Consider the following 21,324-nt stretch of genomic DNA (forward strand, 5'->3'; position numbering starts at 1 on the left):
ATGAATATACTATCTTTGTCATTATTAAATAAATCTCTAGTATTAATAGCTGATTCCTTACCTAGTTGACAGGCTTTCTACACTGACAAGTAGATCCTATCACACTATCTACTGGTGCTTGCTGAATGTTCCACTTTTAACATCACTCCTTAAGGCGCACTAAGAATAAATTCGGACATCAGTCTTAGGTTCGCACGGGCTGGCGTCTCAACACTAGGTGTGTTTCCGGGGATAAGTAATCAGTCTAGGGTAACTAGTTAGATATTAGTTGCTACTATGATGTAAGCCCAACATCAACACATCTCCAACAACGCCCCTTAACAGCCTTGCTCCTGTTTCCTATCATAAGGATCAAAACTAGAATTTAAAGAACATATATGACAAGGAGATAAAACTATTTTCAATAAACTAAATTACATAAGTCTGCTCGAGGCAAGGGATATAGTCCAATCCTAGCCATGACACCCCTCAGCTAGTCAATCGACCCAAAAGAATAAAACTTGAATTAAAATCCATATCTCTATATTAGCAAGTGTAAGTCATAAAATGATGTATCACGTCGTCGATAACCATGGTCAAGTCCCGCCGAATGGCCGTGTCGCCAGAGAGCCCATAAGGACCTGAGACATGGCCCATACAGGTCACCTTTAAATCAGGCATTGCAAAGACTGGAATATCACTGAGCCTTCTTGGTATCCTTCACAGACTTGTTTTCCCTTCTCCTCTTGATAGCCTCCGGGGAGTATTCGGTGTCCAGAAGATAATCCCACCACCTGAAGCTGCTGGAATAATTTCCTACAAACTTCTCGTGATGGAGATCATGGTGGTCTGCGCCAGCCCAGAAAGGGAGGAAGTGATGAAGACTCCATGGAAACTCATAGCCACTGTGCGCATCAATGGCCTGGAAAAGCCGCAAGACGATCCAGATGTACATCGTAAAAATATGCAGATCGCCGGTTACTGCACACCATAGAATTGGGCAACCAACAGTACCAAATCCAAGAATCATGACTTCAATTGGAGAAGCATATTCAGCTGCCATACCGAAAGGTGCGGAATATTGATGGTGAATCTTGTGGATGGCTTTATACAGTGGACCCCAATGGAGAGCACGGTGGGAAAAGTAATGCCACGTGTCTTCCAGGACAAAGAATATCGCTATTTGATAAGCCATGGTCCACAAAGAGGGAAAAGGTACAGAGGTAGAGAGGCCAAAAAACTGGGCCATCGGGTGGAAAAGCCTAGAGCTGTTAGTAACGCCATCACAAATGGCCCATAGGAAGATCAAGTATTTCTCACCATATTTGTGGCAGCTCTACGGTAAAATGGCTGAGTAGCACAAATCTAGCACAATCCCATTGCTCTCGTAAGGATGGTATCTTGCTCTGTAACCCAGTTAGAACAATGGCAAGTAAGCTTCGGTGATCCTGAGCCTCACGCTTTGAATCTTGTAGTTCTTGAACAAACCGAGAGTGTCTATAAAGATCCAAGGGAGGGAACGCCCGAAATATACAATTTCGTGCATTACAAAAGACATGATTCCAGTTGCAAGAACGTCATTTTGCATCCAGGCATACCATGCTGTCCATAGTCTTTCGACCACGTTCAGATGAGTATTGTATTTGGAGATTTCTTCAAACTGGCCCCAGTATGATTCTGGCGTAGACAGCAAGGTGGAATTCCTATGTCCTGTAAGAACTCATATATAAAACGGGTGGTACATCAAAAGCTGCTCACATTGTACAGGGACGCAGGCCGGCTTTTGCCCTTGGCACTTTTCTTCTCAACTCTCCTTCAATAAACCCTCGCTATCAGAGCGAGAATACGTAGACGACAGAGGTATGTGAGGTTTAGAGAGTCGTGTTTATGCGATTGGCATATGGCCAATGTTATAAACGAGGATAAACGTGTTGCAGCGACAAATAAGTAGTTGTTAATGAATTGTTGCCTGTGAGAGGTTGGCTGGTATTTCAGGAACACTTGTGGAAGAAGCGCGCGACCAGGACAGCCGCTCCCGAGGTGGCGAGACCTTTTCCCCCTGGCCTTGGACCTTTCTGGCACCACTGGCTAGCCGACTGGGACCGATATTAGTTAGCTCCACTTGCTTGGAAACTAGTCTGTATTCCTTGGTAGATACGTTAGCATGTTCACTACTTATTATTATCTAATTAAATTATTATTCCTACCCCTAGCAGCTAATCAAAGCGACCTCCTCACTGCACTGTATAGAGCATTTGCTTTGTAGATATTGGTGGACTGGATTAGATCTAGGCAGCACCCGGGTAGGTTAATGAGACATACTCTCCGTGCACTATTTTAACATGTACATACACCTGCCCTTCTGAATGGAGGCAACATGGTTCGGGAGATTTCAGACAGGGGGCCAGGGGCCAGATTACTAAGCCATAACCAGTGGCCCGAGGACTACAAAGCGAAGGGCGTGCTGAGCACAACTTTCATATCACACAAATATTACTTGTATTATAGTCACTGCCGTGTCCGGTGTTCATTGTACTTTTGTATAGATTTCCCAATATGTTCAGCCCTTCGCAGACGGATGTTTTTTTCTTGATTGGCCTTATTTATCTCCTACCTCAAGCTTGACTCGCTGTGAGTTCAATCGCCTTACGATAGATGTAGTAGCAATTCAGGTAATGCTCAGAACACCGTGTTACCCTGCCATAATCCACCAACTGATACATTTGATTATATCATCTGGTCTGAAGAGAGAAGAGAGTACATGATGCAAAGGGTGAAAGTGGGCTTGGTGTTTGCATGATTTGCTTGGTGCGCATGACGCCATTATTCTTAAACCCGAACTTCTTGAGTAGTATTCCTTCTGGTTATTCCACTTACTTTTCATTGTTCGCCCTACCCTGCCGTTTGCTTCACCATTCGCAATGTATGCGATAAATAAGTAAGTTACTCAGTCGTATTGTCAGCATGAGGGGAGTATTGACACTGTCACCGTAGGGCATACGGTCTGGATGCACATTTTGATAAACTGTGGCGGCAAATAAGCGATAATGCCTATCCGAAATCGCTAGACGTCTACAAACACGCAAGCCAAGCAAAATACCCAATTGAGAATGTCGCGAAACTGGAGAAGCTCATGGACTCACTTTCCGTGACATCCAAGTCTCAACCGTTACTGCAGACGGAAAGGCTTTTGAAAATAATTGCCGAATACCCCGATGATGTGCTCAATGCTGATCCCACGCTGCCAGACGTGAATGTTTTCATGGCACACGTCGTAGACACTTCTTGGCTCGTAGCTGCTAAGGCTGCAGTCCAGACTCTCGGAGTTATACTGAATACGCTATCAGATGATGTACTCTCCCTCAATGACGAGATGCTCTATTGGGATAGTGTTTTGGAGTCCCCCTGGTCACTTGGGCTCTATATGCTCCAAACCTCGCCAGTGGTGCTTTGGAACAGATCCCGAAAAGTCTGGCACCATGCTAACTCCATGAACAATTCCCGGACGTCCGGTCAACCCAGCTGGATGCAATTTTACGAATCTGTTCGTCAGTGTGTCCTTCCCCAAAGTTTGCATTTTTGGCGGGGAAGGATGTTATCACCACTCTCAACAGCGAAGTCAGATGTACGGCAGAAACGGAAGACATTGAGTTCATTGAAAGATATGAATGCTTGTAGCATAGGGATCCTCATAAGAAACAGTTTCTCATGCGCAGTTGGCGACAATTTTACAGGTGACAATAGCCATGGTATGTTCACTGAGAGCTGGCAGATCAACGTCCTTGAGAGTGTGGCCTTGATGAAATTGCTTCTCGAAGATGGTGAAAAGGCAAGTGTCCCGTGGAATCACGAAGAGCACATAAACATGGCGATCAATCAAGAAGTCACGTCGATGCGCATGCATTACTGCAGTGATCTATCATCTGAGGGTCCGAGATTTGTCATGAACCAATTGGGCTACATACTTGAACAGCTTCTACCGGCCTATGCCAAAGCTTCAGCCACAACAATTAACAACTCTGGACGCCCCCATTACCTAGTACGTTTTTGGTTACCTTTAACCCTTGCACTATTATCAACAAGTACATCACTGGAGCTGTTACGGAATAGGCGCCATGAGCTCTTGGAATGGATTGCCAATTTCGGTTCAACCACTATCGAATTTTGGAACAACTGGGTTGTAGACCCACTCCGCAGGCTTGTCGGCACTATAAGACATGATGAAAAGAGTGAAATTGCATTGATGAGTAGAAACAGCTTGGAAGCCGATCGAGCGAGTTTGGAAAGAATGGTTGTGGACTTCGTTCTTGATCGTTGTGAACCGAACAAGAATGACTATGATGCTTTTGATACCCATGTCATTGCTGCTAAAGTCCGGGAGGGTGACTTGACACCAGTGCTGAAAGCATATGAAAATGACCTACGTAGTCCTTTTGTCGGGACCATCAAGGGTGATTTGGTGCGAGCACTTCTAATACAGATACAGAAAACAAAAGTAGATGTTGAAATCGCGATAGGGGGAATTGACGCTCTGTTGAAAAGCCAAGAGCTGGTTTTTGGGTACGACTTCCGGCCAAGAATACCAGAGTAGCCGTTGACTTTCTATAGGTTTATTGGACTAACCCCAGGCTTAATGGTGTCATTTGCGACTCTTCGTTGGCTTTACGGCTTGCTGGGCAGTCGAAGGGGCTTCCGAATGGGTAAGCAGCAGGACGAACTGAGGCATGCTTTGCGGTAAGTTCTGGCCTAGTCCCAAAGAACAATATGATTTAGGCCTAATATATCGCTGTAGGATTGTACATCGGACTTTAACATCGTCTGCCTCCACTCCTGGCAATGCGCTGGCATTTAGAGACTATGGTCTCCTCATATGCAACGCCGAAGTCCTACTTTCAAAGGCGCGGATCATACTGAAAGGCGCAGATCTCCGTTCATTCCAGGAAGACATCAATGAATTAGTCGAGCGAGATACGATTGACCGGCAACTCAAGGTTGTTGAACGAATGGGCTGGGTCTACTCAAAATGGATTTGATGCAATCCGTTATGCTCACTCTTTTGGTGGAAAACATGTTTCATGCCTTTTGACTTTGGCGGCTGACAATATTATCGACAAGTATTACTGTATTATCTCTTACGTTCTGTCGTAGACGTATTTTCGAATAATGATAGAATATTGTGGTGGTCCAATCTACACCAAGCTTATGTACAAGGAAGCTCATTTCTACACCTTGGTATATCTCGGACAATCCTAGTGTAAACCGGGTGAAATGACGTGTTCGATGTTAGTGACCATTTCAATACCCAAGGATATGATCAAGGCTACGGGGTATTGATGCTATATCTTCAAGTAATACTCTTGATTTTATTATTGTTTTTGTCTATCGTGTTTGGAACATCTGACTGGAGCCACAAATGAACAGTAGCTGTCTTAAAGTGGTATAAAAGCTGATAGTTAAATACTTTCATCTGTGGGGTGCGCTTGGGTAGACCGGACGATACTAGGCGATTACACAAGTGCCCGGGATACTACTCCGAACATGTACTCACTGTACGTGCATATACTGCTGCCAGCTTCCTAATAAACCTTGGAAGGAAATCAGTTCCCAAAGATAAGTCGTGCTACTGTTGTCTATCGAATGAAATTATTCCCCCGGCAACTTTCCGAAATTCAACGTGTCCAACGTCGCCGAGTCTTACTTCAACAAAAGGTCTCCGATACAACACCTGTCTTGTCCCGTCCCGTCCCCTGACCCCATTCTCCGGACCGGCTCCTGGTTCCGTGGAAGATCCTGAATCCAGCACCTGCCACTATTCGAAGACTTGAGTTCTCTTACAGTCGGTATTATTGACGGAGACAAGCAGACAAATTAAGTGAAGTGAAATCTTGATTCCAGCCAAACACAAACTTGTCGAGAAACCATAAGCGGAATCGGAAGGGATAGGAGAAAAGAGAGGGGGCACGCAAGACCAACAGAGGAGAGGGGAGAATAACGTCAAACCCAACTAAGACGAATATCGAGTAGGGATTAGCACAACGCAGAACATAAACTCACTATCACGGCTTTTATCCCTCGCTCTCTGTATACCTCAAGTCTGCAACAACAAGATGGCTGGTACAAGGAACTACGACTTCCTGGTGAGTATTGATTAATGCCCCAAGAAATCAATAAGCTAAATATCGGTCTCTGTAGATCAAGTTACTGCTGATTGGTGACTCTGGGGTCGGAAAGTCATGCTGTCTATTGCGATTCAGTGAAGACTCGTTCACTCCGTCGTTCATTACTACCATCGGAATCGACTTCAAGATACGTACCATCGAGTTGGACGGTAAACGCGTAAAGCTCCAGATATGGGACACAGCTGGGCAAGAGCGATTTAGAACTATCACTACCGCATACTACAGAGGAGCTATGGGCATACTTCTTGTATACGATGTTACCGACGAAAGATCATTTCAAAGTGAGAAACGCTTTCCTTAAACCCGAGGTGGATCATGAGATAATTTGATGCTAATGCCCAATCGCCTTACTTAGACATTCGCACTTGGTTCTCAAATGTTGAGCAACATGCGAGCGAAGGCGTTCACAAGATCCTTATTGGCAACAAATGTGATTGGGAAGAGAAGAGAGCTGTGTCAACTGAGCAAGGGCAGCAATTGGCCAATGAGCTGGGAATACCATTCCTTGAAGTATCAGCTAAGAACAACATCAACATCGAGAAAGCATTTTATGATCTCGCATCCGATATCAAGAAAGGAATGGATACGTCGAAGTCCGAACAGGTCGGCTCCCAGGGCGTGAGCATAGACCAGCAAGGTTCTGGGTTGAACGGCAACGCGGGTGGGAAATGCTGTTGATTTGTTAGTACACTCTCGTTTGGTCTTCGGGTTATCTTTTTCCATTATGACTCTATGTCTTTGCGTGTTACAGGTTTGTGTGCCATGGCTTCAATACACCATTATGTTCACGGTTCGAATAGATGCTGGGAAGCTAATTGGCCGATTCTGCTCCTAACCCATGTATGTTGATAGTGAAGGCAGGGGCTTATGGTTTTTGTGAATGCCTTCATTCTTCTCTCTGTTCTGTCTTGGGTCGTCATCCATTTACTGCGATCGAATTTTCCCAGGTGGCGTTTCTCTGTTGTATTCATTACTGTGCAAGTGAAATTAGGTATAGCATAAACAGTCTTTTGCAAGTGCGGTATACATCACCCGCCAGCATCTCCTAATAAACATGAGGAAACTTGGGGCATGTCCGTATCTGAATGGTCTTGGCAAAAGTTGACTGCAGCCGGAGACAATCATGATGGTGGTCGTACTATAAATTGAAGATCGTCGAATAGGGATAGCACCGAGGTATTGAGCATCACCACACTAGGAGCTTTGATAAAAAACGCGGGCCAGAAAAAAGATGTTCCTGGAGGATCATGGTCTAAACTAACCAAAGATGATGGTGTATAAGCTACTTGGATAGGTAGAAGGAAGAATGCATGAAGTTCGTCGGTAATGTGCACTTCTGTGAGAGTTAGTCTTCTCTGTACGGTTTGAACACATCTCATTCAGTAACTTAATATAGCACTGACACTAGCACTGGCATTGTCATTCTCTCATTGTGCCGGAAAGAAGTTACTATCGAGTACTCAGAAACATTTGCGGCCGGTATAGTAGACCATGATGTTAATATTGTATCTTCTGCTCCTCTCAAAGTGGGGCTGTGTGGATATCCATTTGAGATGGCCCATTATTTGTGAACGAACACTTTACGGAGTACAGATTTTGTTCGGAACCCTGTTTTCTCCATCCTTTGTCTTTCTACATCGTATGAATCAGTCAAGGATAGCAGCAATAGAAAAGAGGGAGATTTCCTGAAAGAGCCTTCCAAATGCTTGTGTTGGTTTTCCCTTTATCGGACTTTTAATCCTTCTTTTCGATCCCGCTTTTCTCAATTCAGTATACGCGCTCAGCAGCCAGTTTACTTACGCCTTTCTCGGATCACCTATCTGTAAGTCAAGGCCGTCACAATGTTCCAACAAGTCAAATTTATCGTTTCCGGTGCCTAGGATTTGCTTACAAAAAAAATCATTATGCAGGTCATGATACTGTAGAGAGCAGGTGTACTCAGCTGCAGTAGTGGGAACGCGGGACACTAGGCGTTACTTTTGGAGGGGCCTTCAGCTACCGCTAAAAAAAAAATGTCCGAGACTCGAGCCTTCACAGTTCGACCGCTGTCCAAACAAACAAGAACTGATCATAGAGATGCCTTTCGCGTTTATCTCTCCTCGTCGTCCCTGGCTTTTCTGAAGCTCAGAGCTGGAGATGTGTGCAACATTAGTCTCGCCGACGGTCCATCGAGAACGGCAATAGCTTGGAACGCGACCGAGAACATTCAGAATACGGTTGTACAGACCTCAAGAACTCTTCAGGAATGTTATGGATTCAAAATTGGGGAGAAGATTACAATATGCAAGGTCGATGGGCCCCTGAATAAGATCGACAAAGTCTCCGTTATAGAGTGTTCAGATAGTGATAGGATTGCAAGATACGGCGCGATTCCACCCTCTGACATAATCCACTGGTCATGGTCCCTGGAGTTTCCTCTTCTGAAATGCGATGGCATTACTGTTGGCCTAGTATTTGAGGTAGAGCTTAGGGGCCAACGCCGGAGCTTCAGAGTGGCAGATATCTCAGGTGAAAATGGAAGTACTACCTGTACTCTCTTCAGGTTCGCCGAAACCAGCGAGATCATAATGGGCGAAGATCTTAAGAAACCTCTAGAGCGCGGAACTTCCAATATCCAAGTGCGGCCGACTGGGCTGGGAGGGATGGACCGGCAAATCGAGAGTATCAATGAAAGTCTTGCTGACTTTAACCCTGGTCTAGTCAATCTAGTAATGCCTTCATTCTATGAACACAGTCGAGGCATTCTTCTTTATGGTCCGAAGGGAACAGGTAAGACGGCGCTTCTGGAACAGATTAAAGCAGCAGGGTGGAGGCAAACATTCCATATTGGGTCCTCAGCCTTTGGCCGCAATATCGGGGATGCCGAATCCAAGATGCGCAATATATTCCAAGAAGCAATGCGTTCTCAACCCAGTGCAATCCTGATTGACCAGGTGGAGTTCATTGCGCCTAGACGGACATCGCTCGATAGCCAGTCGTTGGCATCGGTTCTATGCGAATGCATTGACGCTACAAAGAATGCATTCGTTTTGATTGTGGCTGCAACTCGTCATCCCAATGATGTCGATGATGCCCTGAGGACACCGCATCGACTAGCAACTGAGATTGAACTGCATATTCCGACAGCACAGGATCGAGCCAAAATATTGCGTGCTATATGTGGAACCCCATCCCCGGCATTGAGCGATACCCTCATAGACTTGATAGCGGAGAAAACCCATGGTTACGTGGGTGCCGATCTCTTCGCTTTGCTTCAGTTGATTAGTCGCAAGGCACGACAAAGACAGATGTTGGATCCTGAGTTTAATTTTGGTGACAAACGCATACCTGCCGATAATGCTGTTGAAGGTCCGGCCACTCCTGAAACAGGAACAGCTATACATATCAAGGACGTTGATGTCCTATCAGCCCTACAGGAAACTCGACCTACTGCTATGCGGGAAGTGTTCTTGGAGACGCCCAAGGTCAGGTGGTCGGACATTGGTGGGCAACACGAAATTAAGAGACGTTTGCAGAAAGCAGTGGAGCGTCCATTGAAGGTAAGCGCACACCTTTAAATTGTGTTGTTGCAGTTCTGACAAGGCCAAGCATCCCGAGCGAATGAGGAGGCTTAATTTGACCAGCAAGAAAGGTGTACTTCTTTACGGGCCACCTGGATGCTCTAAGACGTTGACGGTTAAAGCATTAGCCACGGAGGCAGGGCTGAACTTCCTGGCAGTCAAGGGAGCCGAGATCCTAAGCATGTACGTCGGAGAATCTGAACGAGCATTAAGAGAAATTTTTCGAAAAGCTCGTTCTGCAAGGCCCAGCATCATATTCTTTGATGAGATAGACGCTATCGCCTCGAAACGTGGCACTTCATCACAAGGCGGGGTTAATGTTCTTACAACTCTTCTCAATGAAATGGATGGCATCGAGGAGCTTAAAAGTGTCCTAGTCATCGCCGCCACAAACAAACCTGAAGTGATAGACCCGGCGTTGATGCGCCCCGGTCGATTGGACAATATACTTTACATAGGACCTCCCGACTACGAAGCGCGGAAGGAGATTTTGGACATATGGTTCCGCAAATCCGTCATTAACCCGGAAGTTGAGGTGAACGTGTTGGCCATGAAAACTGACGGGTATTCAGGGGCTGAGATCGTGAGCATATGTGAGACAGCCGGTGATGCTGCGTTGGATGCAGAAGAGGAGACCGGCGAAGCGCAAGATATCCGATGGGAGCATTTCGAGTATGCGCTTAAGCAGGTGAAGAGACAAATAACGGCTGATGTTGTTGAAGCGTACGAACAGTGGGGTGACTCTGTTGACATATGAGCACAATTGTCTCTATATAGAAACTATATAACGATGCGATCATTCCGACTTGGAAGTAATAAACCAATCTTCAAGCATGGAGCTGCTGTCAATTGACTGGGTACCTTGTTCAACATGTGGGTTCTCTTATTCTTAGACGAAAAGGAAAGAAACCAAGACCGAGAAAGTAGAAGAAAGAGAAAGAGAAAGAGAAAAAAGAAAACGGGAAAGAAAGAAAATGAATGATATTTTAGCATTGGTTCTTGATGTGCAGGGGATTAGGATAACAAACATGGGACCCGCCTATCGTGCGGATAGCAAACCTACCTGGCTCTGACCTTCATACATGACACAACAAGGTGCCAATTACTCTGCAACTTTTGATCCGTCTTGGGTAACCCCACTCCATACCAACCAGACCTTCGATGCGTCTCGCTCCCTTGATATCTCGCTTACCCAGACTTATTTCTTGCTACAATCTGTTCAGCTTGCCCTTGGTGGTTTCCTAGAAAGCTCCCTCCACCAAGTGGATCCTGTAGGATGCCAGAAGAATACACTCGGGGCCGCTCTCGTGGCCGTTTGCCATCCTCGGAATTTGATCGGGCCCCATCCTTGCAGCGTTCTTTGTCCCCTCGCTCAGAATCGAGATTCAACACCACACCCCGGAGGCGTTCTGTGGAGCGTGGTGCTGTTCGCCGCAATGGTCACCGTTCCAGAAGCTGGTCGCGGTCACCGTCGCACAACAGAGCGCTATCCCGTAGTCGAAGCCGAAGCCGAAGCTCAGCTCCCAGACGTTACAGAAAGAAAGACTTCAGTCGGACCCCGAGTCCCTCTGCCGATGCTTCAAGAAGCTCAAAGGTCGGTTGCGCTTGCATCCATCCCAGTCTGTAGGTTTTATGCTGGAACTAACGGAAATCAAAGATAGTTATTGAAAAGTTGACCAAAAATGTTACCGAATCACATCTTCGGGAGATATTTGGTGGTTTTGGTGACATACAAAGTCTTGATCTTCCCATGAATAAAGCTTGTAAGTCCTATAGACCCATGCTTTCCTACATGCCCAGGCTGACGCTCTACTAGTCATGACAAACAGGGGCACTGCATACATACTCTACCACGATCCTGCGGATGCAGAGGCAGCCATCGCGCATATGCATGAAGCTCAGCTAGATGGTGCCACGTTGAATGTGTCGATTGTCCTTCCTAGGAGAGCTTTTTCTCGCTCACCACCACCAGTTCAACATAGCAGAGCAAGCTTTGGCCGCCCAGGACATGGCCGCGGACCCCCGTCGGATAGTCGCGCTCCAAGGTCACCGCCACCGGCTAGGAAATATCGCCGTTCTCGGCATATGGAAAGACATGACATCTATAGGCCTCGCTCTCTGTCGCGCTCCAGGTCGCCACGCCGCTCTCGATCCCTTTCTTCAAAATCCCGTTCAACTTCACCACCGCCAAGGCGGACACACTCGCGTATGGACAGCTCCCAACGTCGCCGTCGCCGTAGCCCGAGCTACAGCAGCTATGGCTATAGCAGTCGCAGCGATAGGGAACGGAGCGCGAGCCTAAGAAGAGACCATCATTAACCCAGGATTGTTTTACGATATGGTCTTGGTGTCATTTGATAGTCTTTATAGGATGTCACAATGAAGCTACCGTTCTTGGCGTCGTTCAACTACATGGGACTGGCAGAGTGATGATGGGGTGCAGGCTGGTGGACTTCTACACTCGAATCAATTTGAAGCCTTGTCCTATAATTAATAATGTAAAGTTATCTTGTGCACGGGAGAAATTTAGGAAACCCAAGTCATCCGCAATCTAGCTCCAGCAATCACAAATCACCCAGGACCAGGGCCAGTGTCGAGAAGCACCTCTAGAAAAAGGCGCACCAGCCAATATACATAGCAGCTAGATTCTTTACATCCGTTGCTTGTACAATTAGTTCGTCTACGTGACCGTCTACCGAAAGGGGGACTGATTCCCCAGGTAGAAGGCCACGAAGTTTGTTGCGAACATTCTCTAGAACACCGGCAGGTGTCTCTGGGGCATTGGCATGTGTACGACGCTTCTGTTTATCAGCAACGTGAGCGTATACATCTTGGGTGGTGCTTACCTTCTTCCCGATGAAGTCCGTGGTAGGGTCATGCAAGAACGTCTCCAGAACGGTCATGAGTGCGTCTTCGTTGTGGCGAAGTAGACCAAGACTAATTTCACATGTCTTGCGGAACGGACCTATCAATGATATTAGTACATGGACGTTTCAGAGGTCGATTAGAACGAACCATTGTATCCATAGGCACCGAACGCATCAACCATGTTTTGGGTCAAACGAAACGGAACCAATTCAGGTATATCGAATGTCAATCCCTATCCATGTCAGCCAAAAAGATGCAAGGCAGGTTTGTTTTGGGTCTCGGGCGCCTAACCTTGTCGAAAAGGCAATTGAAGTCGACATGTAGAACACCTCCCGTGCCTTCCTCGAACAGTATATTTTCACCATGTCGATCACCTAACCTGCAGAGAAATGAGCTGAAAAGGACATATATCAGCAGACTGTGGATTGACGAACCCTAGGACATGCCCAACCATGGACATGACAGCACAGGAACGAGTATAGCGAATTCTGGCAGCAAACCATGATCCTGCTTCAGGAAACATTTCAATGAACCATTCATACAGAACTGGAGGAAACCTGCATCGAGATTAGTCTTGGAACGGAGCGACTCAAGAGGAAGTGCAATCGGAAAACTTACTTTGACAAAACTTTTGTTGTGAAAAGATGGAGTTTTGAGTTGTCGGAGCATGCTTCGTTCAGGTCGTGTCTGATCTCATTATACTATAGTAGAACCACTTCAATAGCTGTATGGCTATCATCATGAAGCTGAAAAACTTACGTTTGGCGCGATGCCTCTCTCTCTCAAGAGCTTGATAACAATGTCCCTCAAAGTACGAAGGTTATCAACCCATTCGATTAGCCCGCATTCTTCGTTCAGCGGTGTCACAGCGTACGTTTTGATATCTGCCACAGCGATCACTCGGTCAGAGGATAATGGAACACAGAGGATATGATAGACGTTTGAGTACTTACACATCCGTCGTTTACTCGATTCCACATCCTTTTTGAAGAGCCGATTGATCATGTTGTTGAATTCCATGAGCCGTTGATCTTTGCGCAGGTCATCCTTGGGTTTGCACAGAATGTTGTATACTTTTCCGTCTGAGCCCCGGATCCCTATCCTTCGTGGTTTCTGGAGAGAATTCAAGACCTGCACATCGTCCAGTATGGCTATCAACAGTCAGTGAGGTTTTTGCAGAAGTCAAATTAAGAAGCGTTACCTTCAATAGTCGTAGGATCCCTAGGGAAGGCCCTGAAACCTTTCAGGTATTCAGGTTTATGGCTGGCTGGTAGCGTCGGCGTTAACATTGCTTGGAACGGCACCACAAGCCTACAAGGCGCCACCTTATGACTGAACTTCAGATCACGCAGACTGACTCTCAGGACTTTGTCTTCGATGCGAGCTATACACAACCTTAGCATTTCCTCTGAGAACTTCTGTCCTTGATTTATCATGCCACGCATATCTGACGATGGCTGATTTTTCAGTTTCTTGTTGACTTCCTGCTTAAGATTAGCTCGAACTGATTTGATGCAGACTTCTCTTTCTTGACCTACCGTAATCTTCTGCAGGCAGTTTATTCCTCTGGATGCCCGGTCCTTGGAAGAGGACTTAACCACTGCGAGGACAGTCCATAGCCCTTGTTGGGGAAATGAGTTAACTGCCCTGGCTACGATCTTGGTCAATAAGTCGTATACTGTCGTATTTGGGTGACATATCCTAGCAACAACTTGAGGGAGAATGGTGAAGAGCTGTTTCTAGTTAGCAATCTTTCATATGGTACTCGACTTTGTTACCAACCAGAGCAGCCGGGATCCTGTTCACATATTTCTTGAGTTGTGTATGCATATCATCGAGGCTCTTTTTTCGCTGACTCAGAGTGTGCTTTTGGAAATCTCTTTAAGTCGTCCCGATTATTCCAGTCAGCATGCGCATCGAGGTGAAGGTAACGGGAGTTGAAATGTTTAGATCCCGAAGAAAATATTCACTACTTACTCGTTGTCGCCTCTCTTTGGATCAAACGGCTGGTCGACGGTAGAAGCGTGTTCTAGCCAGAGTGTCAAGATTTTGGGCAAGGACTGGAATACGTATTTGTTGCCATGGGCCAATGACCGGAGGTAATTGTCAACAACTAGTTTTGAGGCCTCGCCACTCAAGCTGGGGAAAAAAGAAAAATGAGCCATTGATCATTTTGCAGGTCAGGGATAGGAATGCTGACTAGATCTGTGCTTCCTTTCCCAGAGGTTTTGCTTTTTCCAAATCCAGGATTTTGTTGTAGTGCTTGCCTAGGTAGTAATGAGCCTTCTCCCACCTAAGAACCAGTTAGCTTCCACTTCAAAACACCTGCCGTACCTTTCTGGGACATAGAGTTTACCTAGGGTGGAGCTTTATAGCTTCCCTGTATCTCTGGACGATAGCATCTGATTGTGTTTGTCCTGCCCTGTCTGTCCACTTGGCCAGGAGCAGATGTGCCTATATAATTGTTACAGTCAGATCGTGTCGGTAGCCTGTGGACGGTGACATACTCGAGCCAAGAGCATATTTTGATGTTCACCATTATTTGCAATTAGCGATGAGGTACGCTCTTGAGATGTGGCTGTTTCTGACGAGAACTCATTAGCAGTAATTGCGCCTTCCAGTGTTTGTATTGCTTTTCGATGATGACCGTCTTTCCAGAGGAGCCGTGCGTGCTCAATAGTGGCAGATCGATCGTTAAGACGAGCCGCATGTAGCATCGACTGGTAGGCTTGATTGGTGAAGTTGCCTTTGCGCGACAGACGTGCACTAGTTAGCCAAGCAGCGGCTATGTCGGAATCGGTAAATTCGTTCCTTAAGGCTCTATCAGCATTCGACTAGAGAAGTTCACAAAGAGGGCAAAAGCGACATACGTTAGCTCCATCGTAGCCCTTCTGAGGCCTAAGAGATATTGCTTATCAGAGATGTAGCCCCCAAGGATATCCAAACGTCGATCCAGTATATCAGGTAGCTTTGTGCGCGAGTCATTGCTCTCACTATCCTCAAATTTAGCGCGAGCTATAGACTCTACCTCGTGTAGAGTATGTAGCTTGAGAATGCTATCATGGCATGACTGCAACGAAACCACGGAGTTGGCTGTTAGGGACTTGGCCACACTGAGTCGTAAGGCCTCTATATGTTCCCAAAATTCCGTATACTTGCCTTGCCGGAAAGCATTGAGGGCCAATCCAATCTCAATATTGAATTCCCCCCTACCCAACCGCGAGAGCTGCTGAAGATACTCATTTAGCTTTCCCCAATTACTTGTGATCCAGGTCGCTTCTACTGCAAAAGGCAGAAACTTTCTAGATGAATTATTTGCTTTCAAGATCTCGAACCGCGTGAGAATGGCATCTAAGAATGTGTCAGTAGACCGGCTGGACGGGGATTGATTAGGGAAATACCTTGTTGTCCAGATTCCTTGAGACATGCGAGTAGACCCCACTGTGCTTCGCTATCATTTGGTTCTTTCTCAAGTTGCAATTCATACCAGCTTTGTGCGGTAGCCCACCTTCCTGCCTTTCGATGCTCAAGTACCTGCTGATCGATGTTTAACACGTGCAGATGGCTTGAAATTCCTTCGATACCGTCTGGTTCGTCGATCCGGCTATAGATATCTTGTAATCGCTGGTAGAGAGGTTCGACGGCGGCGCCTCCTTGCTTAGAATGCTGGTTTTTCCACTGTCGGATGTATTGCTCCCAATGGAACAGAGCCCGTGAGAATGATTTGCACTCAACAGCCCTCTTGGAGATGACCTCTGGAGGTATCGAACTCAGAAGTATCTCGACAGCTTTGGCTTGCGAATGGTAGGTGTCTAACAAAGCATCGCGAGATGTTCCCTTGTGGTTACGGTTTGAAGGATGGCTGGGGTTCCTGAGACCATTTATCTGTTTCTTTTTGCCCTGTAGCCACCTTGAAAGGTAGTCGAGGACCTCGAAAATGCTCTGTTTCGAATAGTGTGAGACAGCAATCAAACAAATCTGCACAAATAAAATGGAAATACGCTACTCACCTGACTGCACAATATGATGTTCTCATACACATAGTCGTGTGTGTCTGGTAATGGGTGTGACAGGACATTCACTAGCTCACAGCGTAGATCTTCTTTCTCTTGTGGGCTCCCAGAAACCGTACGGTTAAGGACCGCGAATGGCAGCAAAAAAGATGCTATTGAGATGTCTTGGCCTTTCACAATGCGGCTGCAAACACTGAATACTAATTTCGCATTGTCACCGTTCCCGGCTTGCAATAGATCTTGCACAAAGGTCCGTAGCCAGTTGCCATGTGTCAATCCAGCTGTGAACAAGGGATAGCTGCAGTTAGTGTTTAGGGTCCCAATGGTAACTGTATACTTTGAGGTAAGGAAAGGAGCTAGAATGTTGCGAACAGTTTCAGGTAGCTCTAGCCAGCGTTGATATTTCTCATCGGCTCGGAAGTCACGCGATCGATTGGCCACGGCTGAATCAAGACCGCAGAACCTGAGTAGGTTCTGCATCGCATATGCAAGAAATCCTTGAGCTCTAGTATTTGAAGCTGATAGGAACGTCTCGACTAACACGTTTTGGAGGAAGAAAAGTATGAAGTCAAAGGTCTCTTCCATGCTGTCGAAGTTAGACAAAACCAGAATCCCTTTCTTTTCTTTCACCGTGTCCACTCGGTTAGGGTCAAGACAGCCGATCAAGCCTAGACATTCAGCCGATAACTTGGTTATAACATCCGAGCTAGTGTTAAATTTCACACAACAATCGAGCAATGACCGTGTTAGCTGTGCAACAACTGGATCTGGAATCTCACTGAGAACAGATCTATGAATGAACTCTTCATTCTGGGAGAGATAAGGAACTAGCTCATGCAAGGATTGCTCAACAACCGTTGCAGTATCACTTTGACAACGACGAATGAATGCAAGGAAATGGCTTCGTACATCCATCTTCTCTTTCATGCTATTAAGCGTGGCTTCATGCTTGTCGAGTATTGGAATTGAAGCTAGCGAGGGCATGGTATTGAAGATATCGCATACCAACTCATGGTGAGACTGCATGATGTAATCAACGAGTTCGTACGCTTGCTTCCTTGTATCCTCAGTGAAAATGTCCCAGTATCTGATCACAATTGATAGTGTCTGATCGATAAGGGGCTCAACTTCCTCTTCTTGCAGGGAAATGATCAGGACTCTCCAGACGATGAATGCATTATTACACAGCTCTTGAATTTCAAGAGCAGCTCGTAAACATGCGCATATCTATGTCACTTTAGCTTACTACTGAAAATCACATTATATGAGCTGACTTATGTACGAACCTGAGGTAAGGCGCTACTGATATGGCCACGAGCAACCTTTATCATCTCTCCAATCGCTGCAATGTTCCTTTTTTTCTCAATCAGAGGTTGTCTGATTTGGAAGTCATTTACAGCATGAGCGAACTGTGTAATGATTCCAAGGACATGCTCCTCAATGAAGTATCCTATAAGGTTCGCTCGTCTTGGTGTGTGACCTGACTTTCGTGGAACAAGGACGGCTAAAAGATGAAGTGCGCGGAGAAACTACATTTCCTTCATGTCAACGTCGATCGCGCTGTGGAATCGGCAATGACTTACCCTCTTGCCTTTGTCCTCCCCCAAGTCGCCAAGGCCTTTGAGTAGGTCACAGGCAATCAGTATCGGCTCAATCCTCAAAAGCTCAGCCAGAGTACGGCCCCTAAAGGCAGCATCAACTTCCGACAAAGCGGACATGACGGATTCTTCTGGATTCGGCGATGGTTGGCTCAGCAAAAAAGCGAGTATCGATGCAAGATTGTTCTTCTCTGAGCAAATATCGAATGGTGTCTTCGCGTCCTTGTACGTTGCCCCAACTCTGATGATCACATCGCGCTTCCGGGTAAGTACCAGATATGGAAGGACATAGGTCTCTGTCAATCTGAGGAAGTCATCCACTTTCATACCCAGGAGGTCGCAGAGCTGTTCTGCCATGTAGGGGCGAGACTGAAAATTTCTCACAACGGTCACTGACAAGGTCCTCCAAAAAGGCCTGAACAAGGCGGCCGGAGTGACAGAAAGATGTTGTGCGAGCCCTGAGAGCTAAGTTCTATTAGATGTTGGCCTAATGTAGTCACATGCGGAAGGCAGTATATGATCACAATATCAGGGTCCATACGTACTTCGGTATAAGCCACCGCCCCTATAAACGGGTTCGGATGTCCAAGGTACTCTACCAGACGAAGAAGTATGATATTCATCTCTTCGTCGTTAGAAAACCTGTAGATATACGATATGTTAGCGAATGCTCACAACCACTTGGCAGGATCAAACTCACTGCGCCAGATGACATAAAGTAAGAATACATGTCTCATGTAATGGCGTCTCCTGTTTCTCAGAGAGGCTCCGCAACCAGTCCAGAATGACAATGAAATTACCTCGTCGGGTTTCGTGGTCGAGATCTCTACGAACGAACGAGGTTATCGAATGTCTGAAGAGTGGTCAGCACTTCAAAGATTTCGCAAGATCTTTCAATAGAATATACCCTGTAGTAAGACGTAGCTCTCTGACAGAGCTCCTGAGAGAATTGAGGCAAAATTCGCCGAAAGCAGAAGATGCAAGCTGCATATGAGCTGGGTCGGAAGTATGCATCAACGTCCTTCTTAACGCAACTGTCGCAGCTATTCTCAGGTTTGCAGTCCGTGAAAGGTTCGAAATGATGTGATTCAAGATCTGACATAGTTCATCGCTCTTGACAATGCTGGAATTGCTTTCTGGTTCGATATCATGGCATTTGGAGTCACAGATTCTACAGTTGAAACTGTCCTTTGAATCGACATTCAACATATCTACCAGGTTTCCAGACAATGCACAGGGGATATTGCACAGAACACATAAGAATCTTAGTTTGTCCGGCTCCGATAGTCCAATGTATGATGTACTTTCCGTTGTCAGTCAACAATTGTATTCATGGGGACAATACATGTCGACTTACAGAACCGCACAGCTCAGATCCCCCAGGGTGCCACTCCGATCACAGCCAAGTAGTTCAAGTGACTTGGCTATAAGCCTCTGTGCCCCATTTTGGCCTTCTCTGTAGGCATCCAATCGCGGGAGACAGCGACGTTTGGCCATCCGGACAGCCCCAACACCACTAATGGAAGAGTGGTCAGAACCCGGGAATTCGTGAATAGCTACCAATTCCGTTGAATGCCCCCCGCAGAAAGCTGCCTCTGCACCTTTCGCGTTGGAATTGTAAGTCATGGGACAATGTACGAGGGAGCATTCGATCGCAGCCTAGCTTTGAGTTAACCAGACGGTAGCTATGGTGAGGGCCATATGGGATGATATACCTGAAGACAAGTATCGAATGAACTGAACAATGCGAGGTTACTCTTAATAGGTAGCACAGTAGCCCCCATTGATTGCATTATATTTTTTTCGGATGTGAAAGCCTTAGTGAAGCTGTCAATGGCATGGCTTAGGCTTAATTGGAGAACAGAAGCCTGGCTTAGCAATTCTAGAGCAAAGGTTTCTGCGAATGTCTGGAGGAAAATGTATGCTAGCCTCTGTTTCGCTGATGTATGTGGAACATGGTCACAATATCTTTTTATGAACCTCAGGAACTGTGAAAAGGTTGGCACTTGGTTTGCGACGTCCTCAGTATCTGATTTGGAGTGCCAAAGCACAGCGAGCTTCCACAAGCGCCGATAACTATTAGAGAGCCATGCCAAATCCTGTCGTTTAGAGGGGATATTATAAGAAACGTGAGCATTGATTGTAGATGTGAGCATATCAAGGCATAGACGGACTGTTTGAGCGCAGCTCTCAAGTCTGATCAATTTCTTCAGAGATCCACAGCGCAGGCCAAGTCTGTCAAGATCCAAAGTACAGGGCTGCTTCGGGTATACTACAGGGGAGCCGGCCACAAGCCGAGCTCGAGACTGAGAGGCGTCAAGAGCATCAAGGAGTTCTGGAGGGATCAGTATAGGACTCTCTGATCTACCCGAGGAATCTCACAAACCAGTAGTGCAGGCCCGAACAAAGGCAGTAATACCAACAAACGTAGACCATAGCTTCGTATGATTGTGTGAAGCGTTGAACATACTTGCGAGGATGCCACCGATTCTATCTTCGACAGGCTCACTGTCCCAGGTAGAGAATAGATGGACTAGCCAGACGACTAGACACGAGTACAAGGGACTTGCTGCATCCTTTCCCAGAACTTCTGGCTCTGGCACCTCCAAAAGCGCTAATGGGGCTTTGTCAACAGCATTTTGGACGATGTCCAAGCAGTCCAGGAGTTGACCTTGCAATTCCGACCTATCATCTCTGATACAGGGCTCTAGACCTGCTTTCAGCACGATGCAAATCAGTTTCTTAACATCAGTGATACTATCATTAAGCTGAAGATGACTATATTTCCCCACAAGCAACTCATGCCGGAGCTGCGAAAATGCCTCCTTAGTTAGACCAAGCGTCCCATCACCCTGTGATGAAAGGTGTGGTGCAAGGTTGGCTGCGAGCGTAGAGGAAACTGGCTCTGCAGGATTCCAATCTGCAACCCCAGGAATAGGTAAACGAGACTCCTTGCGCTTATTAGTTGCCATTGGCGATGCCTTTATACATGGTCCTGATTTCTCCCAGGCCTCGTTGAGCGCGAAGAGTGGTAATCAGACCGGCTTAAGATCTACGGATAGTAATACTCATGTATGTTTCAGTGACGCGGTAGTACGGTGTAAGTAACATGTATGGTTTCCCCACA

The 21,324-nt window shown here is 46.4% G+C and overlaps 6 protein-coding genes across 6 annotated transcripts; 4 read left to right on the forward strand and 2 right to left on the reverse strand.

Annotated features, from left to right (window-relative positions):
* Positions 1-381: 381 nt before the first annotated feature.
* On the reverse strand, positions 382-1,964 carry BO79DRAFT_203004 (sterol desaturase family protein). The gene is made up of 4 exons (XM_025681688.1): positions 1,738-1,964; positions 1,439-1,682; positions 1,300-1,385; positions 382-1,241 (listed from the first exon to the last, which is right to left on the reverse strand). Coding segments are annotated over exons 1-4 (897 nt in total). The 5' UTR covers positions 1,740-1,964; the 3' UTR covers positions 382-676.
* Positions 1,965-2,900: 936 nt separating this feature from the next.
* BO79DRAFT_232499 (NCA2 family protein) lies at positions 2,901-5,012 on the forward strand (the record flags this gene model as incomplete). The annotated part of the gene is made up of 4 exons (XM_025684236.1): positions 2,901-2,917; positions 2,974-4,539; positions 4,588-4,713; positions 4,772-5,012. 4 exons carry the CDS (start codon positions 2,901-2,903, stop codon positions 5,010-5,012), a joined length of 1,950 nt encoding a protein of 649 aa, XP_025535091.1.
* A 933-nt stretch (positions 5,013-5,945) lies between these two features.
* On the forward strand, positions 5,946-6,918 carry srgA (Rab family GTPase srgA). Its single transcript, XM_025689456.1, has 3 exons — positions 5,946-6,116; positions 6,172-6,439; positions 6,514-6,918. Exons 1-3 carry the CDS (start codon positions 6,087-6,089, stop codon positions 6,834-6,836), a joined length of 621 nt encoding a protein of 206 aa, XP_025535092.1. The 5' UTR covers positions 5,946-6,086; the 3' UTR covers positions 6,837-6,918.
* Positions 6,919-7,766: 848 nt separating this feature from the next.
* Positions 7,767-10,513, forward strand: BO79DRAFT_203014 (putative AAA family ATPase). The gene is made up of 3 exons (XM_025681689.1): positions 7,767-7,980; positions 8,069-9,697; positions 9,747-10,513. The coding sequence occupies exons 2-3, from the start codon at positions 8,171-8,173 to the stop codon at positions 10,473-10,475; spliced, it is 2,256 nt and encodes a 751-aa protein (XP_025535093.1). The 5' UTR covers positions 7,767-7,980; positions 8,069-8,170; the 3' UTR covers positions 10,476-10,513.
* Positions 10,514-10,818: 305 nt separating this feature from the next.
* Positions 10,819-12,260, forward strand: BO79DRAFT_240571 (RNA-binding protein with serine-rich domain 1). Its single transcript, XM_025685042.1, has 3 exons — positions 10,819-11,312; positions 11,376-11,481; positions 11,535-12,260. The coding sequence occupies exons 1-3, from the start codon at positions 10,995-10,997 to the stop codon at positions 12,035-12,037; spliced, it is 927 nt and encodes a 308-aa protein (XP_025535094.1). The 5' UTR covers positions 10,819-10,994; the 3' UTR covers positions 12,038-12,260.
* Positions 12,211-21,206, reverse strand: atrA (protein kinase MEC1). Its single transcript, XM_025680141.1, has 26 exons — positions 20,584-21,206; positions 19,913-20,532; positions 19,555-19,856; positions 19,105-19,500; positions 18,898-19,050; positions 18,743-18,839; positions 18,183-18,662; positions 17,886-18,128; positions 16,597-17,826; positions 15,988-16,528; positions 15,457-15,937; positions 15,094-15,397; positions 14,943-15,040; positions 14,787-14,879; positions 14,564-14,725; positions 14,369-14,465; positions 14,125-14,319; positions 13,788-14,070; positions 13,540-13,737; positions 13,346-13,470; positions 13,205-13,287; positions 13,021-13,143; positions 12,878-12,965; positions 12,734-12,818; positions 12,565-12,683; positions 12,211-12,516 (listed from the first exon to the last, which is right to left on the reverse strand). The coding sequence occupies exons 1-26, from the start codon at positions 21,167-21,169 to the stop codon at positions 12,325-12,327; spliced, it is 7,374 nt and encodes a 2,457-aa protein (XP_025535095.1). The 5' UTR covers positions 21,170-21,206; the 3' UTR covers positions 12,211-12,324.
* Positions 21,207-21,324: the final 118 nt, after the last annotated feature.

The sequence above is a fragment of the Aspergillus costaricaensis genome (genome assembly GCF_003184835.1).
Source record: "Aspergillus costaricaensis CBS 115574 unplaced genomic scaffold BO79scaffold_42, whole genome shotgun sequence".
Classification (NCBI taxonomy): domain Eukaryota; kingdom Fungi; phylum Ascomycota; class Eurotiomycetes; order Eurotiales; family Aspergillaceae; genus Aspergillus; species Aspergillus costaricensis.

Bases quoted from the DNA above. Each gene is read 5' to 3' on its own strand.
- BO79DRAFT_203004 (XM_025681688.1), bottom strand. The intron at 1,386-1,438 runs GTGAGGCTCAGG...ACTGGGTTACAG, and splicing joins AGAACTACAAGATTCAAAGC to AGCAAGATACCATCCTTACG. The intron at 1,242-1,299 runs GTGAGAAATACT...TAACAGCTCTAG, and splicing joins GTAGAGCTGCCACAAATATG to GCTTTTCCACCCGATGGCCC.
- srgA (XM_025689456.1), top strand. From the start codon at position 6,087: ATGGCTGGTACAAGGAACTACGACTTCCTG. The intron at 6,117-6,171 runs GTGAGTATTGAT...CGGTCTCTGTAG, and splicing joins CAAGGAACTACGACTTCCTG to ATCAAGTTACTGCTGATTGG. The intron at 6,440-6,513 runs GTGAGAAACGCT...CGCCTTACTTAG, and splicing joins CGACGAAAGATCATTTCAAA to ACATTCGCACTTGGTTCTCA.
- BO79DRAFT_203014 (XM_025681689.1), top strand. From the start codon at position 8,171: ATGTCCGAGACTCGAGCCTTCACAGTTCGACCGCTGTCCAAACAAACA. The intron at 9,698-9,746 runs GTAAGCGCACAC...GACAAGGCCAAG, and splicing joins CAGTGGAGCGTCCATTGAAG to CATCCCGAGCGAATGAGGAG.
- BO79DRAFT_240571 (XM_025685042.1), top strand. From the start codon at position 10,995: ATGCCAGAAGAATACACTCGGGGCCGCTCTCGTGGCCGTTTGCCATCC. The intron at 11,313-11,375 runs GTCGGTTGCGCT...CGGAAATCAAAG, and splicing joins ATGCTTCAAGAAGCTCAAAG to ATAGTTATTGAAAAGTTGAC. The intron at 11,482-11,534 runs GTAAGTCCTATA...ACGCTCTACTAG, and splicing joins TCTTCCCATGAATAAAGCTT to TCATGACAAACAGGGGCACT.
- atrA (XM_025680141.1), bottom strand. From the start codon at position 21,169: ATGGCAACTAATAAGCGCAAGGAGTCTCGTTTACCTATTCCTGGGGTT. The intron at 19,857-19,912 runs GTATATCATCCC...ACTCAAAGCTAG, and splicing joins CATTCGATACTTGTCTTCAG to GCTGCGATCGAATGCTCCCT. The intron at 14,880-14,942 runs GTAAACTCTATG...ACTGGTTCTTAG, and splicing joins GCTATAAAGCTCCACCCTAG to GTGGGAGAAGGCTCATTACT.